This window comes from Charadrius vociferus, unplaced genomic scaffold (assembly GCF_000708025.1).
Source record: "Charadrius vociferus isolate BGI_N301 unplaced genomic scaffold, ASM70802v2 scaffold1040, whole genome shotgun sequence".
Lineage (NCBI taxonomy): Eukaryota > Metazoa > Chordata > Aves > Charadriiformes > Charadriidae > Charadrius > Charadrius vociferus.
Window position 1 is genome coordinate 679,450 of NW_009646616.1, and position 16,655 is coordinate 696,104.

The following is a 16,655-nucleotide window of genomic DNA, read 5'->3' on the forward strand; positions in this document are numbered from 1 at the left end:
CCCTGAACTCACCCGCACCCTGGGCTCCCGCCATCACCCATCGGACACCATGGTCCAACTCCACGCCCCATGCCCCAGGAGAACAAGCCTGCCTCAGTTTCCCCTCCCAGGTGGGTGTCAGACCTGCATGGAGGCACCCTGGGGAGCACCCACCCCCAGAGGCAGCTGCACCCCAAACCGCTTTGCAGCCAGACACTGGAGCAGCCTGTCCCTGCCAAACGCTCTTGGCCAGAGTCACAGGGAAAGGGACAGCTCTGCTTTGAGCAGAGCAGGCACCAAGGGACAGTCTGTCCATCTGAAGCTCCTTCACGCTCTGTTCAGGAAAGGCCGGGGCAGCTGAGAGCTATTCCTGGGGAGCCTAAAAACACCGTGGCTGAGTCAGCACGGAGGCCTGCCCTGCTGCTCGTGTCCACATGGCCATTGCACGAATCCCCTGGAGAGGCACAGAGAAGCAGCCTGGCTCCCCTGCTGCTCCACCGGCCAGGACATGCATCAATGTCACGGCGAGGGCTGCCACGGCAACCAGTTTATCTCGCTTCCCCGTCGCTGGAGCGGTGCCAGCCCCCAGGGCTTTTGTTTCCATATCCACACAGCCCAGTGCAGCAATTGCACTGGACAGTTTCAAAACTGTCTCTGGTGGAAGACTCTGGTCCAAAAGGCAGCAGCGACACTGCACTCTCCCACCCACGCCCCATCGCTCGCTCCCCTGCGTCCCTGTGGCATGGGAAGACAGGCATGGGACAAACACAGCAAGTCCAGGAAGTAACTCCTGAGCTCGTACCAGCGGCACAAAGAGCAAATGCCCCACGAGCGCTGCTCTCGGCTGCGATCCCATGCACAGGGACTGCCTGCCCTCTCCCCATCTGCCTCCTGGCAGCTGGGAGCCAGACGCCGAGAGCTCCCAGCGGTTGTGTCCACTTTGACAGAAAAGGCAGAAGAGCACAGGTCAGTGACTGTAAGTACCTGGCACACTGCTCCGGATTGATTGCCGGTAGCTGGGACCAGGCTTTTCCCCGTAATTGCACTGTAGATTCGCAAGACAGGACAGTACTGACACTACAACACACCTCAGCTTTCGAGCGCAGGACTCTATATAGTCCTACAGGACGTATTTTCCCTTCAATTCTTTACATCTGATAAGTCACGCACTACCATTTCTCGCCTCGCTTGCCTGGAGCTGCGGTAGCTCTGGAAGACTTCAGCTGGCCCATTTTGCCCCCATCTCACCCCAGGCATGCAGCTGGGCAGCTGCCAGCTCCGCAACCGGCTCCAGCACAGAGCGAGCAGCCCAGCCCTGCCGCCCCAGCGCCGGGCGCCCGCTCAAGTCTCAGGCTGGCAGAATCCGTAGTACTGGTGGGTTGACAGACAGCAGCATTGCACTGGGCGATACTAAAGGGTCTGGGTCCTAGAAAATTAAGAACCGAAAGACTAAAGCTTTCCATGAACAGTTAAAGAGCTGAGAATACCACATTTTGGCCGTCTTTGGATTTCAGGCCTTCAAAGGGGACACTTCAGAGCCATGAAAGCATGTAGCCATCAACGCATTTTCTTTCCAGCCTTCCCAGTCCACACTGGCCCTATCTGTCAAGGGGATGGCTCCCAAGGGCAACCTCAGAAGAAATGACTGCCGAAGCAGCTATCAAAATCTCCCCAGGGGCTGCAACACCAACAAACAGCACACCCACCTCTTCCCACTCCTACCTCCTGGTTGGCTTTTGCCACTGCTCAGCTTTACCAGGACAAAACCAACCACAGCTCTCCCTTGAATCATTAAATACTAGAAACAAAAGCTGGAAGGTACATTTTTCAGCGTAGTTGCAGGTTTAAAACTCTGCAGAAGTCCACAAACATTCGCAGCCTCCAGCTCCCGACTCACCTAAGCTCAATGGCCTGCAGCACCTTATTTATAAAGCCTCTGGGACATTGCTCCCCGACATTCACAGCTGGGCTCTCTGGCAGAGCTCAGCGCCACATCCAAACTCAGGCAGGAACATTTCTCATTGCCCTCCCAGGCAGTTTACCTCCAACTGCAGCCCCCAGGCTTTGAGCCAAGCCGAGGGGTGAGCCAGCCAGCTGTCTCCCTTCTCCGGGCCCGGAGAGCAAGCAGCGCTCTCTCCAGTTGCTGCGAGGATGAGGTCAGTCTCCCCTCGACGCTAAAAGCTCTGCTTGAAAAATTGCTGAGCTAGCAGAAACTGCCACTTCGGTTTTACCCATTTCCTGTTATTAGGTAGAACAGCACCAGAGTGCTGAGCTCCTGCTAGCCTGGGCTTTTGCCATGTTACAGCTACCGCTACAGCCACCCCCTTCAGCAGGTGAATACTGGCACTTCTTGATTTCAACAGGAGCCAGGGAACAGCATGAATTATTTGTGGTGAGACTGACCTATTTAACAGCAGAAAGACAGCATTCATTCAAGCCCAGATTCCCCAGAGGCTGCTGGTGTCACTTTACCCCACAGGATAATACAACCCTGTCGCTATCTCTGGACATCTTGGCTTGCGAGGGTGTGTGCTGGTAACCATCCTAGGCCGTTCCGCTTGGAGGACAAGGGACACCTCCACATCCCTTTCGGTGCAAACTACTTCTGGCCTGCAGCTGGCTTCTATTGACTAGCTTTGATCAGTGTTTTGTGACTGCCATAGACAACACCCATAGGAAGCGGAACAGGGTGAAGCCACAGGGTCTTGAAACAGCGGAGTCGCTGGCTGGCAGCCCTGTTTCAGGTCGATCAGGGCCAGAGGATATGCAAGCGCTGTTTGCAGCGTGGCTGCCAAGTTCTGCAGCTATTCAGAATGCCTCTCTGCACAGCTCCTTCTAAGCTCTTGTAGTCTCTAATCTTGGCTCCCATGCTCTGCGCACAGGCCAAGGCAGTCTGCGAAGGGATATTTCATATCGAGAAGATGCTGAAGTCTTGGGGAAACACTTCTGTCGACCATCTCAGAATCACCCATCTCCCAGCAGGAAACAGCACAGCCACAGGTCTCCACCATGTCCTTGTGGACCTTACCTTTGTCTGCCAGAGACAGCGTGCTGTTAAAGTATTGCTCCTCCACAGTCCATGCTGTGTCATTGATCTTGTTAGACACCCCACAGGATCCAACGCAGCTCACCTTGATAGCTGTTGAGGGAAAACACACATGTAAGCACTGGGAGAAAGTGAAACCTCAGGTTCAGACTTGCTTCAAGTACTGTATGTGGACTTGTGCAGGAGCAGTGCCTCATGAAAACATGCACAGGGTAGAAAAATGGAGCAGAGGAATCGGGTCACACTTCCATTTCAGAAGCACGTTTTCCCTTTACTCTCAGCGCTGTTGCACACTCCCTCCTATCCCAGTGCTATTCCCAGCTGTTATCGCCACTGAAGCCCTTGAGCTGGCCTCCTTGGCCTGTGAAAGCCCTTCACTGCGGTGATTTCAGCACCCCAACATGGAACCCTCTCTAGTTTTCTCTCAACTGAAGCAACATCCCCTCCCAATATGTGCATCAGCCCCCGCACTCAGGCTGACAGCAGAGACCTTTGTGGCAGCGATGCTGTCCTATACACTCGGGTGTCCCTGTCCAGGCAGGGATGAGCAGCAGAGGGCTCTGCTGCCTCTCACCCCACAAGGAGCCGGGCATCCCACCAGCCCTGGGAGGAGAGACACATTCAGCACAAGCCCATCAGCCAGCTAAACAAGGTGTACAGCCTTGTTTGGAGCAGCAGCAGAGGTGGATCCCCAGTGCAGCATGAACAAGCCCAGCTGCGCCTCAAGTTCTGGGGTGACTTTCCCAAGGCAAAGCACAAACATGGCTCAAATTACTCTCCTTGCTTTGAGAAGGTCAGATGGCATCTCAGATGCTTCCAGACCTCGCTGCGTGGCTTTGCTGTGAGCCCTGCGTCTCTAACAGGAGAAACCCACTCACTTGAAGTGGTGTCTGGCTGCTGAGACATGCTTATCAATGCGATTGGAGGTCCTCATGCAGGACAAGCGTTAATGAGCAAAGTGGCTTTCAGACGGTCTATGTGGCTTTCAGAAGAGCTACCCACAAGACAGTTTCAGTTGGTCTTGGCCAATTCACAGCAGGTTGAAATCAAGCCGATGTCGACACTGGACACCAGAGACAGACAAACCGGCCTTGTGGAACAGCAGGAGATGCTCTGTGGTGCTACCCCCACACAGGGAGGATGCAGGCAGACCTACTGTGGCATGAACTGGGCCTTCAGGCCTGTCCCAGCCTGAATATCTCCTGTCTGGATTCTCACCAGGTTTTGCAACAGCTTTAGTGGATGCCACAGAACTCCCCCACCAAATTTGTCAGGTGAATAGCTCTGCCGGCTGGAAGGTGGCAGGAAGAGAGTCTTTTCCTGTTTCACCCATCTGCTCCCCTGCATTCAAGCAGTGTCTCACAGGAAGCATCTCCCTGAGAGGCAGGCGGCCAATTTGCATTGGCTTAAGAGCTCTCCTCCTCCCCACTCCAAGAGCCTCAGCCATGCTGTTCTCATCACCTCCACCCACCTACCCAAACACCAAGGGCTGCAAGTGATGCTGCTTCCGACCACCTCAAACAGCTCGCCAGAGCACCTGCCTGGCCAGTGGGATGACGGCCCCCACACTGACTCAAAACAGGGCAGAAAGAAACTCAGACCCAGCCCTTTCTGCAGGGGGAATGCGTAGTTCTTACCGCAGCCCCCTAACCTGTGCTTTGCTACACGCATTCAGGGGAAATGGGCTCCTCAGGGTTTAAGGTCTCTAATCCCACAACGAAGAATGGCCTCTCCCCATCAGATCTGCTTCAATACCTTCACAGCCTGATCATGACTTTGAACACCAAGGTCTATCCAAGTGCTGTTTGATACGCAAGGGCTAAGCATCTCCAGATGCCAACTCTCATTAACCAAACATCAGCATAGCAGCAAGGCTGACACATGGGCTCACTTGTTTGTGTCTGCAACGTGCATCGGCACTTCCAAGGCAGTGGATGAAAAGGAGAGCGTGGCCTGCAAAGGGAGCCGCCTGCACCACAGCACACCCGGTCTGAGGTGACACAGGTCCCTCCAAAGCAAACCACAACATTGAACCCCCTTGCACACCCCAGCTGACATCCAATCCTCAAACCACGTGGGGTTTCAGCATCAGAAGGAGCAGGGAGTGGTTTTAGCAGGGTGGCATCCTGCGTACCCAGGCACTGGTACCAGCTCTCTTGGTCCCACCTCGGACATACTGGCACGACTCTGGGCTCACCACGAGCCTGCCCTGCTCTGAATTAGTGCAGATAACTCGGACGGCTCAAGTGAAATCAAGCCCAGGCTCAAAAGCTCCACTCTCACATTTTCACACAGGAGATGCGAGCGAGAAAAGCCCAACTGAGAACTGGAGAACATTCACATCCTTCAGGAGCAACAGCCCCTGAACAGGCTCCCCCTCAGCCTCCCTTCACCACAGAAGTTTATAGATCACCACCATCTGTTGCAACGCCTAGATAAGGGGATGATGGTCTTTAATTCAAGCCCGCTTGCTGCATTGCGGTGCTGAGGCACTCTCGTTCCTGGGAGGCGGGTGGGTGGGCATGTTCAAGCACATACACGCTATGGCCCTTCTCCCTTACCACAGGAGACAGACTCAGCAACCAAAGGCAGTGGGTTTGCAGCCTGGTGGACCCCCCTCTAACCCACCATTAGGACTAAAGTCAGACCATGTCCAAAAGTCTCACTGCAGCTAGCTAACGAGTTCTCCACGAGCTCTCCATTGCAGGCACAGGAGCCGTCAGCTCCAGGACTTCTCAATTAACCACCGACATCCCACACTGGTGTGGCCACAGCCAGCCTGTGCCTACAGAAGACAGACAATTCCTGGATGCAGAGCTCCGGGTCTCTTGGGCATCCCAGTCCTGCGTCCCCACCTAGGGCAGCCCTCTCCAGCCACATTCCTGACCATCACATACCCTGGGGTTGCCATTCCAGGTGCATGAGGGCAACTGAAGGGGCAGAAAGCAACATTTCAAGCCAAAAAGCTTGAAGGCCATTTCACAGCAGCGGAGAAACTCTCTTATCCTCTACACTCTCCAAAGTTGCCAGTATACTGCTACCAGGCACACCAAGTCACCAGATGTAATACAAGGACAAGACTCAGAGTAGTTCAAGCGGCAGAGGATTTTTTTATGGAGCATCTTCTCCAAACCTACTCCAGAAACACAAGCTTCCCCCGTCTCACTGGGGGAGAAATGAGACGAATGACAGCGCCAAGCAGATGCATTGTCCCATGGCTGGGAGCAGGGCTGTGACTGGATACGGGGATCGCATGTCCCAGCTCACCCCCTCAGGTTCCTGGAGGAGGCAGCAGATCCCCAGGCCCCCACAGGGTGGGCAGTGAGTCCAGGACAGCCAGAGAGCCCTCCCGTTTCATACCTGCAGCCACAGCAGGAAAGCCTGGCAGCTGCTCAGGTTATCCAGGAGGTTTCAGAGGGGCCTGGTTCAACAGGTCAATCAGTTCACCTTGTTCCTAACCAGGTTTTGGAGAACCTAACCATGAAATCAGCCTCTCCACGAGCATCCCATGGGTAGAAGAAGATACTGGGCACTTGCCCGGCTGTTGCGTACGGGCTCCTGCCCACGAGCAGGAGGAAGGACACGGGGCAGCTGACAGACACAACTTGGGCACGTAGCGCTGGGGGCAGCTGCAAGCTAAAAACGGTGTCGGCGGGACAGGTCTGGCAAACTGGCACCATCAGAGCTGCTGCAACTGGAGCCACCTGAGGTGCAAAGCTTCTCAGCCCGACTGTCGGGAAGGGAAATGAGCAGTCTGAGCCTTTCCAAGGGAATCTCTGTGCCAAGCTGCAGATAGAGCAAAGAAGAAAACTTTCTACGTCAGAACAGGCCAGTTCCAGTTATTAGAAACCCAATAAAAACGTCTCTGGAATCCAGTGCTACCAGTGGCCCCAGTCACCACACTCCTGCTCCCTGTTTACCCAGGCTGCTTTGAATAAATAAATAAAAAGAAAGGCCAAAACCTGTAAGGGAACTGGAAGGGGGAGGCAAAGAGCACCAGAGAAGAAATGAATTACAAAGCCACACAGAAGACAAGAGCCCTTCACCTCTGCAGTCCCCCGGGGATTCAGGGAAGCGGGCAGCTTCGCATCCAGCAGACACATCTTTAGCAATGCGCTACAGCACACGCCAAACGCTGGAAATAAAAGGAGACAGCTCAGCCAGATCCATCTCTGCACAAAGTAAAAATAGAGATGCCAGGAGCTGGGCACGTCTGCCTTCTTCCAAGGTGATTTAAGGAGAGCAGCCATAGACTTCCAATTACTTTCTCTGGTGACCCAGTGAGCCGCCCTTCTTGGGGGAGCTGGTGTTGCACCTCGGGTGAGAGGAAAGCAGAGGACACAATCCCCCTCCCCTGCCAGAAGCAGGTTGTACATGCACATCCCTACTTCCAAAATCCAGTCATGTGCTGGGCAAGCGGAGTGTCACCAGCCACCCTGCACTTAGCAGCAGGGACAGCCCCAGTCCCAAGCGACCCCCTCCAGCTTCAAGTCCCATCTGTGTCAGACACCCGCTGCAACAGGTACAGGCAACAGACAGCAGGCGGGGGGAAGAAGATGCCAACAGCTTGGTTGGTTTAGGTTTTCTGGGGTGGGAGAGGAAGCAACAAAAAGCTACAACAGTCAGAGGTGGCAGCTCTTGCATTTGGCAGCAGCTTACACAGGACAAACGGACTGTCCCATCATTCTTCTTGCTCTGCAAGACAGAAGAAGAGCTGATGACTGAGCTCTGAACTGGAACTTACAAACAGCCCTGGGTTTTTGCCAGCACACAGGCTTGGCCATGTCTGTTGGATGCAGAGGGTCCAGCCGTCCCTGCTGCAGGGAAAGGGGTGCCCAGCCCTGCGGGCATGGGATGAGATGGATGGCAAAGCCATCCCCTGTGTCAGCACAAGGGACCAGAGCATGTGATTGTAACGGGCTCAAAGGGTACCCAGGGACTGAGATACTCTTTGGAAAACTTGTGCACACCTGGATCCAGATAACAGGAGAGCAAAGTGGGAGAAAGTACTGTGGGAGATGAGCGAGTCTGCATCAGGTAAGTTTTCATTTCATGGAAACCAGCCACAGGAAGCCAGAGCCCCCTCTCCTCATCCCTCTCCACCAGAGCCGCGGCAGGCAGCTATCACCATGTTTTAATTAGATTCCCTCAAGTTGCCATCTGTACGCACAGAGCTGCAGGGACTGAGAGTCTCCCATGAGCTGGGAAAGAGCCACCTCCTCTGGCCCCACAAGCCACCAGGGCCAGAAACAGCCCTGGGAGAAGGGGGTGATGGATCGCCCTGAGCCCCAGTGACTCCCCGGCTGATGGCAGTGGGGACCTGCCCTTGACAGATCGATGGGCTGTTGCGGCAGCAGCAAGAGGCCACTTCAACACACAGCACCACAGCTCCACCCTGGAGCAAGACCTCTGGGTTCAAGAGGTAAAGAGCACAAGTTTTAGTAGGGCCTGAGATCTTCTGTCCCTGTAAAGTCCCTGCCCTGGATCTGGATGAAGACGACAGGTTTGGGGGTTACCAATGCTCCCGGCAAAGCAGGGCCAGATGGTGCTGGAAAGATGGAAAGCCTAGGAGTTAGCAAGACCTGCAGACAAAGCAAGTTACTCTCAACCAGTTCATAGAGACTGGGTAATTCCTAGAAAAGCTCCATGAAAAGTGGACACCGAGAAAGGTGAGACTCCAAAGAGGAGCAGGATGAGGCTTCTGTACTGATGGCTCTTACACAGAAACACACTGGTACAACCTCCAACATAAAGGGCTCATGTCCTCTAAGCAGGAAGGCTGGAAGCTCACAAGATACACGGCTCCCCCAGCGCCCAGCCCTCATGCACAAATATACTGAGACGCTACTAATTAAACCAACAGCTCCTAATTAATTCTCAGCTGTCCCCATCCTTCTGGGTCTATCTTGTCAGTGCTTGAGATACAAATAGTCTTGGGCATTTCACAAGCCAGTGAGGCAAGAGCAGAGCTTACACCGAGTGCTGGAGGCAGTGGCGGGTTTGGCACAAGGTTAACAATTGTCTGGGGAGGTTTTTATCTTCTTCCTTCCCAAGAGCCCAGCACAGGGGCAGGAGGGGGATTCGGCCTCTAACGTGGAAGGAGAGGAGTTGTCTAAAATAGTAGTTCATGCTTTCCATCTCAACTAAAACCCAGCGTGTAGCCCAGCCCCTGGAAGAGACTTGTCTGGAGCTGACACATGTCGAGCAGCATCTCTGACACCACCAGCAGCCTCCAGCACGCAGAGGACTCGGCTGCTGCTCCCCATGACCCAGGGGGACATGCCACCTCCTGCAGCCTGCCAGCCCATCGCACAAGTCACACCCAACACAGCTCTCTTCTCGGAGACTGTGGACAGGCTCCCAGTGAAATACCGAGTCCTTGCTACAGTTTGACCCATCTTTGTCCCTGCGGGCAATGCTCCTGCCACACACGAGCCCAGCTGGGGCTCAGGACCACCCTGCAGCCCCCTCTGCAGTGGAACAAGCTTTAGCACCGTTTAGTGTCCAGAAGCAAGATCTGCTGCTCAGCCGTTCCTCCCCCAGGCTGGCACTTGCCCTCTGTGCCCTGCAAGAGACTGAACCAGCCAAATCACTGACAGCAGTGGAAGGGACAGTACCTCCCTTCCTGGCCCTGACCTTTCGGTGAGCTGATTTCCAGGGCAGGACGCCCAGACCCCCTCAATGCAGCCCCACACTGCAGGAAGGCTGGACCAGCTCCCAAACACAGCCTGTAAAAACTCCACCTGTAGCAACAACAGGGGAGTGTCAGCTCTGCTACATGGGCATAGTGACCCAGAGCCATTATTTTGGCTGCACATGAGTTATTTTAGCCAGAGTCCCAGGCCAGCACAAGAAGGGGCATGTCTGTGCAGGTAGTACTGACACACAGAGGATGTCCTCATTTTAGCAAATGCAGAAGTCTCCAAAGGGAGACTGGGCAGGTGTGTGCCTGTAGAAAAGCAGAGCAGAAAATCTTCTCCAAGTACTCTCCCAAGCAGGTCCATCCTCTGCCCTCTGGAAGCACTTTCTTCCATCAGGTTGAGAGCAACAGGGAAACCTACATTTTCCAGCTCCTCCCCAAAATCAGGGGTCAACATACATCCCAAGGGAAGAAAGCAAACTCTTGGGCTCCTGTTTAGAACAAACTGCTGTTCAAACTGAAAGCTCTTCTCCCTTGCAGACCTGACAGGTTTATTTATAGCATCACAGTGTTTTATCAGCATGCCAGCTGCCCTTGGAGGAAGGGGGTCATCTCGAACATCTGGAACAAAATCCCTGGTTGAGTACATTTAACAAGCCTGTCTGCACACACGTTGGGATGCGGGTGGAAAACTGACTGTCGAACAAGGCCACACGGGCTGCGGGAGGGGGACGGCCACATGTCATGAAGTTTCTGCATTGGATCTGCCAGCTCTGCTGCCAAAGGCAACCGCAGCTCCTTAGCAACAGGCACGAAACGCCGCAGCATCTGCATACAGGGCCCGACTGAGGGGCTGCACCCCATCCGGTCCTTCATCCTGATCCCTGCCACGCTGCTGCCACCACAACTGCCTCACTGCTCACCACGCAGCCCCCAGAAAGGACTCCCCCAGCACCTCCTTTCTCCAAATCTGGCTCTTGCCAAAAAAAGGACAAGTTGTTTTGTTTTGAAGCTTTGGGTTGATGTAGGTCCCAGTGCTGTGTCACCCAAACAGCCTGGGAAGAGAAGTGGGGAAGACTGGGGTCACTCTGCCTTGGGAGGCCACAAGGGCGGAGGTGGTTGCGCCGTAACAGCCGGGCAGCATAGAGCCCGTGCGTGCGGTCTGGCAGAGGCATAGAGCCGCACAACTATCGCTCCCCTCGCCGTGCCACCTACCCCAACCTCCCCGCCAGAGGCACGGAGCCAGGCTGCCAACCAACACACCCCCGGGCTTGCTGCAGGAACAGCCCGGGCTGGGCCCCTCGATGGTGGCTGCAGAGGAAGCAGGGAAGGAGAAACCTGTACCTTGGACCAGTTTTGGGAGCCCAAACTCTCGCCCCTTTCTAAACAGGTGGCATGACCCAGCAGAACTACTACATGCAACGCCTGCTGCCACACACGGGGCAGGGGTTGGCAGTGCCAGCCCTCGGGTCCTCGTGCAGGGAGAACAACTGAGCACCGCGGCAGCGTGCTGAGGGACCGGACTCTTCCTGCCAAGCCAGGACAGCAGATGCGGACACCCCTGAGTGCTGGGAACAGCCAGATCAGACAGCAGTACAGCAGGGAGAAGCAGATCTCACAGCTCACTATGAAAATTTCCATGCCAGCCACCCACCTCAGCCGCACTGCCAGCACTCGCAGCCTCCTCTCCTAATATCCATCTCTCTGAGTATCAGAGGGGAAATGCAGAGGAGCAGAAGGCTGGAGGAGATAGCAGCAGCATTTCATGTGGATCTTCAACTGCTCTGGTGTGTGAAGCCAACTTTCAGTCCCAAGACACTTCTTTGCTTTCCACTTCTCTGGACAGATATTCAGAGGGACAGACTGATCTGCTTGGAGACTAGCGTGCCTGCCCTCCTTCTAAAGCTACGCTTGAGACGCGCTTCCCTTCACCCCATCCACGAGAGAGCAGGCTGCACTTTTACTAGGACAGGACCGAGCTCCAGGCAGGACTCGCAGCAAGTCTCATGCTGGCTAAGAGCAGCTCAGCGTCTTACCCAGCAGATCCCAGCAAATAACACGACCTCTGCCACCGCCCGAGCGCTCTCTTCCTAATCCTCCTTCCTGCGCAGAGCTCAGTACAGCTCGGTACAGCCCAGCTCCTCGTCTCACCCTTGCCTCGCTGCGCCGAGCTGTTACCCGCAGCTCTGCGGGGCTGCAGGCTGCCTGCCAGCACCAGCACCTCTGAGCAGCAGATGCTGCCAGCTTGGTGCAGAAACACCTCGTATTTAGGATCTCAGTGAGGTCCAGGCAAGGTTTACTCATGATCTCCTGAACAAGGCAGGTCCTAATTCACCATCATCTTTCTCAGGGGATCTGAGCAACTTCAATTTGCTTTTGTGAGCCTCGGGCAACCTCAATTTAAGCAAGCTGTGCTCTTCAGGACATGGCTGTACATACATAAGTAGTCACAGCATCTTAATCTTTAGTGTTTGGCCCCTAGAACAACCCTGTGGGAGGGGACTGCAAGTCCCCAATGCCCAACGTGCAGCCAGACAAGTGGAGCAGAGCCAGCAGCTCACCCCGGCTCACAGGAACACTGACGGATGCCAGGACCTGCCAGCTCTCAACACTTCAGCCAGCCAGGGACCACAGCCACCCTTCCTCCGGCTGAGCAGTGCTGAAACAGAAGAGAGGAACCTCTTTTTTAATAGCTTGCCCAAACTGAAATAGGTTTCCACCCAGCACTTAGCGCTACTTTAAGTCAAAGCAATTAAGATATTCTGGTACACTTCACGGCTGTCTAAAAAAGGAAGAACAGGGCAAGAAACCCCACCGCAGTCTACTACACAGCACTGCAGGTCCCAGGAGGCATTTGCTGGGTGCTTTAAGACCAGCCAAGTCCACACTGTAACAAACTGCCCCTTTAAACTCATTAACAAACTCTATTGTTCTCTCCCAGCAAGTGCAAAGGCACGCACCTTCTCCCACCTCTGGTAGAACAAGGGGGCAATTCACCTGACACCAGGAGCAGCCAGGGAGGCCGAGCTCTCTGATGTCCTGGGAACACACCTCTGTCTGCGACCACCGCCATCTCCGCAGTGTTGTTCCCACACCTCGGAGCAGGTTTAACGAGCTCTGCCCCACCAGACAGCCCCTCTGCCCCCGCTGCAGGAGCATCACCCCTCCACAATGGGTGTAAAAGCCACTGCAGGCAGATAAACAGCCGACTGATCAGGTTTCTCTAGTTACCACAAAAAGGTTGATTCACCAGAGCCTACTCCCTTTTCAGGCTCTTTCTAAATAAAGGCTTCAAAGAGTTCTGGAAATTCATGCTTAACAGGCTTACTGTAATGCCAGAGCACAAGGGCTCCTGTGGGCCAGACTCTGCTGTGGGACTGAGTCACGCTCATTTTCTTCTGAGACTCTCAGATACACTTGTCTAGGAGTGAAGGCCAGAACAAGTCCTGTTGGCTGGTGCTCATTTTGGCAGATCCTCACTGTCGCCCAAAACATGGCCTGACACAGGTCACCTGGTCTTCTCAGCAACGGCCAGCCCTGCAGACGCAATGCAGACGCTCAGGAGAAGTGGTGATGCTCCTTCATCCCCTCCTGGGGCTCCAGGGATGCTCCTGGGCATGAACTCCCCAGCACACACTCCCTGTCCTCAGACAGCAGCACCCACAAAGTCAGCTCAGCACCCGGTCAGCCAGAAAAAAGCCTGTTTCAGGCTGGACACCCCCACCACGCGCACCTGGGGCTGAAAGGGTTGAGCACAGACAGGATTACCATAACCAGGCATCCTCAGTAAGCCTCTGTCTCCGATGGACTGAGGAGGACTAAAGCAGCAAGTCCAGGAGTGCTCAGCCATCCTGGAAACAACAGTTTTGGTGAGGGCTTGGAGCCCATGTACCGGGAGAGAAGAGTACAGGGGACAAGCAACCACGCGTAACTCTGCATGAAGGCACATCCACCCTGCCACTCCGCTCCAGGCGCTGAACTCGCAAGTCAGCAGCTAGAATTTGCTGAGACACCTCCAAGTGATTTAGCACTGCTGCAGCTCTCAGGCACAAGCCCGGAGCCAGCTCACCTCCCCCTAGCAGGGGAGGTTTCAAGTGCCTTTTCCTGAAAAGCCTTATTTATAAGCAGTAAAGCAACCCTGCATTTAGTGACTCCTCATTCTGCCTGGGTACCGGCGCAGGCAGGTTCTCTGGTGGGGAGGCAGGAAGGTGCAGCGTGGGACGGCGCGATGGGAAATCCCGGCCGCCTCGCCTCACCTGCTCCTTGCTGAAGATTTCACACGCCACAGAGAGCTCTCGAGCATTGCTTTCGCACGTCTCGGTTGTCAAGAAATCCCCCTCCCCCAGCCCCAGCATCTTCGCAGAAAGCAGCCAGAATCCACTTCATTCTGCATAAGAGCTGCTCCTATGATTTTCTTTGATGCCATTCAATGCAAGCAGCTGGATTTCTATTTATAGCAAGATCCTCAGTTTGGAAAAACGACTTATGTTCTTGTTATTATCACAGCACAAGATACATAACAAATCCCCACTATGCTAGGAGTGCTACAAGTTGCTAAGTCCTCACGGTCAGGCTGGACACCTGCAGAGGTCCAAGCAGACAGAAAACGGAGAATTCGGGACTGAGAGCAAAACCCCTGAATCTGACATTCAATCCTATACTGACACTCCTCATCAACAAAGCACCAACTCATACCCACATGCTGAGCTTTCCTCCCTGGAGATGTTGCCTTCCGAGCCAGTTTTATTCAAGTCTTATTGCAGGGAGCATTTGGGATTCAGGCAGGTGCACTGGGGAGGGATGGAGAGCGTGCTGCAGCAGCACCGTTACCTCTGGCCTGAGCTGCTGGAGCCAGAACGACCAAGAGCACGGTTCCGTCAGCAAGAACAAAGGGTTGGAAGTTATAAGCATTAGTGCTCCAGAAATGATTCATGCTTCTTGGAAACAGCTTTTTTGCTATGGATATCTGATAATCGAGATTAAAGGTGCTCAAAGGTCGGGGTGTTTTTACACTAGGTCTCTGAATAATTCCAGACTGGCACTAGCTTGCCACCCTCACCCTGCCAAGGGGGTCAAATGCTGCGTCCATCCTTACCTCAGGACACCCCAGATCCTCTCCACTGCCATCATCCAGCATCTCAGGGTCCCGATACACCTGTGGGAGTTTGCTGAAGCCATTCAAATTTAACCCCATGGCATTGACCACCCTTCTGAACACAGTACCTGATGCTGGACAAAGCAGTACCCAGCCACAGCTAAGCACTTTCTGGTGAAAAACCTCTATTCACAGCAAAACACCCAGCTCACACTTCACACTGGCACCCCATCAGCTAATTTTAATTGGCTAAAGAGAGTTGGGGGATGTGGAGTTGCTGTTTAAAAGCCGTCACAAGGAAGCAGTAGCCTGCACATCGTGGTGGTCTGAAGCCATTTCACCTCCCATTTCAAATCCTGAACAAGACCCACGGACTGAGCACACGCAGGCACAACCGTGCACAAGACAAAAATCCGCTGACTGGCAGCAGTCTGGTCCTTTGCTCATTTTCTCCTCTCCTAAGCACTTTGCACTTCCACACCAGAGATTTGAAGAGCAACAGATTATAAAAGCAGCACAAAGAGGTAATTAACTTCCACAGCAATCCCCGTCACCAGACTTCAGAGGTCAGAACAGTAGCCTAAAGGCTGTACCATGGGTATCTCAGCAATCAGCCCTCAAGAGAAGAGGCACCAAACCAAAACCCAGCCCCTGGTGTGCCTGCCAGGCTGTTTCAGGAGCATCTGAGCTGAGCAGGAGGAGGAAAGACTTGCCCCAATGCCTGGCAGAGCACCTTTCTCTACGTTTTTGCACAGGTCGGGTCTGCAGCAGCCTCGCAGCACAACCCAACCATCCTTCTTGTCTTGGAAGAGTCCAAGCAGCCCCTTCTCTGGATAAGGATGGTCTGCATGTCCGTCCTACTCTTCCTGGTCATAACAGCCTCTAGCCACACTTCGCCAAGTCAAGTGGCAGCTATGAGGCTTCTACAGCCGTACTTCTTCCTCGAGGATGACCTTCAGCAAAAGGTATTCCACAACACGCTAGGAGCGGAGCACGCCCATCCATGCGCCCACACCTCCCCTGGCAGAGGGGCTGGCCCGAGCCACCACCACCCCCAGCTACTCCCCCTTGCCCAAACCTGCCTGCGGGGCCATGCTGAGGATGGGGAGCTGCCTCCACAGGGCAGGGACGTAAACCCACGGACTCCTTCCTTCCAGCCAGGGAGCCTCCCTACTGCCTACCTGACTCCCGGCCCGAAAGACAAGCTACATCTCTGCCAGCTCTGCACTGCTCCAGGGAAGGAATAAGCACTCACACCCCGTTTGTCACACTTGGAAGCAAATCAGACAGACAGAACTCCACTCCGCTTGTTCTCCCATTTTGTTAAACAAGAGAGGGGAGGCCGCAGCATGTCTCCTCGCCAAGGAGAGCGGCAAACAAGACTTTTTCAGATGAGCACAAGTGGTGATGGGTCGGGGGAGCAGCGGAGAGAGGCACACACTGCAGCGACGAGACACAAAACAATCTCGTGATTAGTTATTGACTCCAGAGGAGTTGCAGCTCTAGCAGCAAGCCAGCCAGGAGAGCAAAAATCCCTCTTTTGTTCCACGCCTCAGACAGACTTGGCCACACAGCTCCCTGCTGTCTCACTCCAGACAATGAGAAAAGAAAGTTAATCCACTTCCCCTATAGCAGGAGCCATCCAGCCTGCCGGAGCGATACTGCCGAGCGATACATGAGCTTTCCTGCGCATCACTGCCAGCCTCGCCTCGTCCTGGCACCCACCACCGCTAGCGGATGCCAGACGGCTCGAGGACCTCACCGGGCACTGCCGGTATCGCTGGGGACAGTGACAGCTTTGGATCTGGTCCTGCCTTCCAACCCCACCGAGTTTGCGGGTGCCCTGCAGGCACCACGCTCCCTTGCCACACTGCACCCCAAAGCAGAGACCAGCT

General features: G+C 54.5%; 1 protein-coding gene across 1 annotated transcript in view; it reads right to left on the reverse strand.

The window, feature by feature from the left end:
* Positions 1-12,738, reverse strand: part of ARRDC1 (arrestin domain containing 1) — a 26,800-nt gene extending 14,062 nt beyond the window's left edge. Inside the window, exons 1-2 of the mRNA XM_009888018.1 lie at positions 12,717-12,738; positions 3,008-3,118 (exon numbers count right to left, since the gene is read on the reverse strand). Of these exons, the coding sequence (XP_009886320.1) occupies positions 3,008-3,118; positions 12,717-12,738 (133 nt within the window). The remainder of the gene's footprint in view (positions 1-3,007; positions 3,119-12,716) is intronic.
* Positions 12,739-16,655: the final 3,917 nt, after the last annotated feature.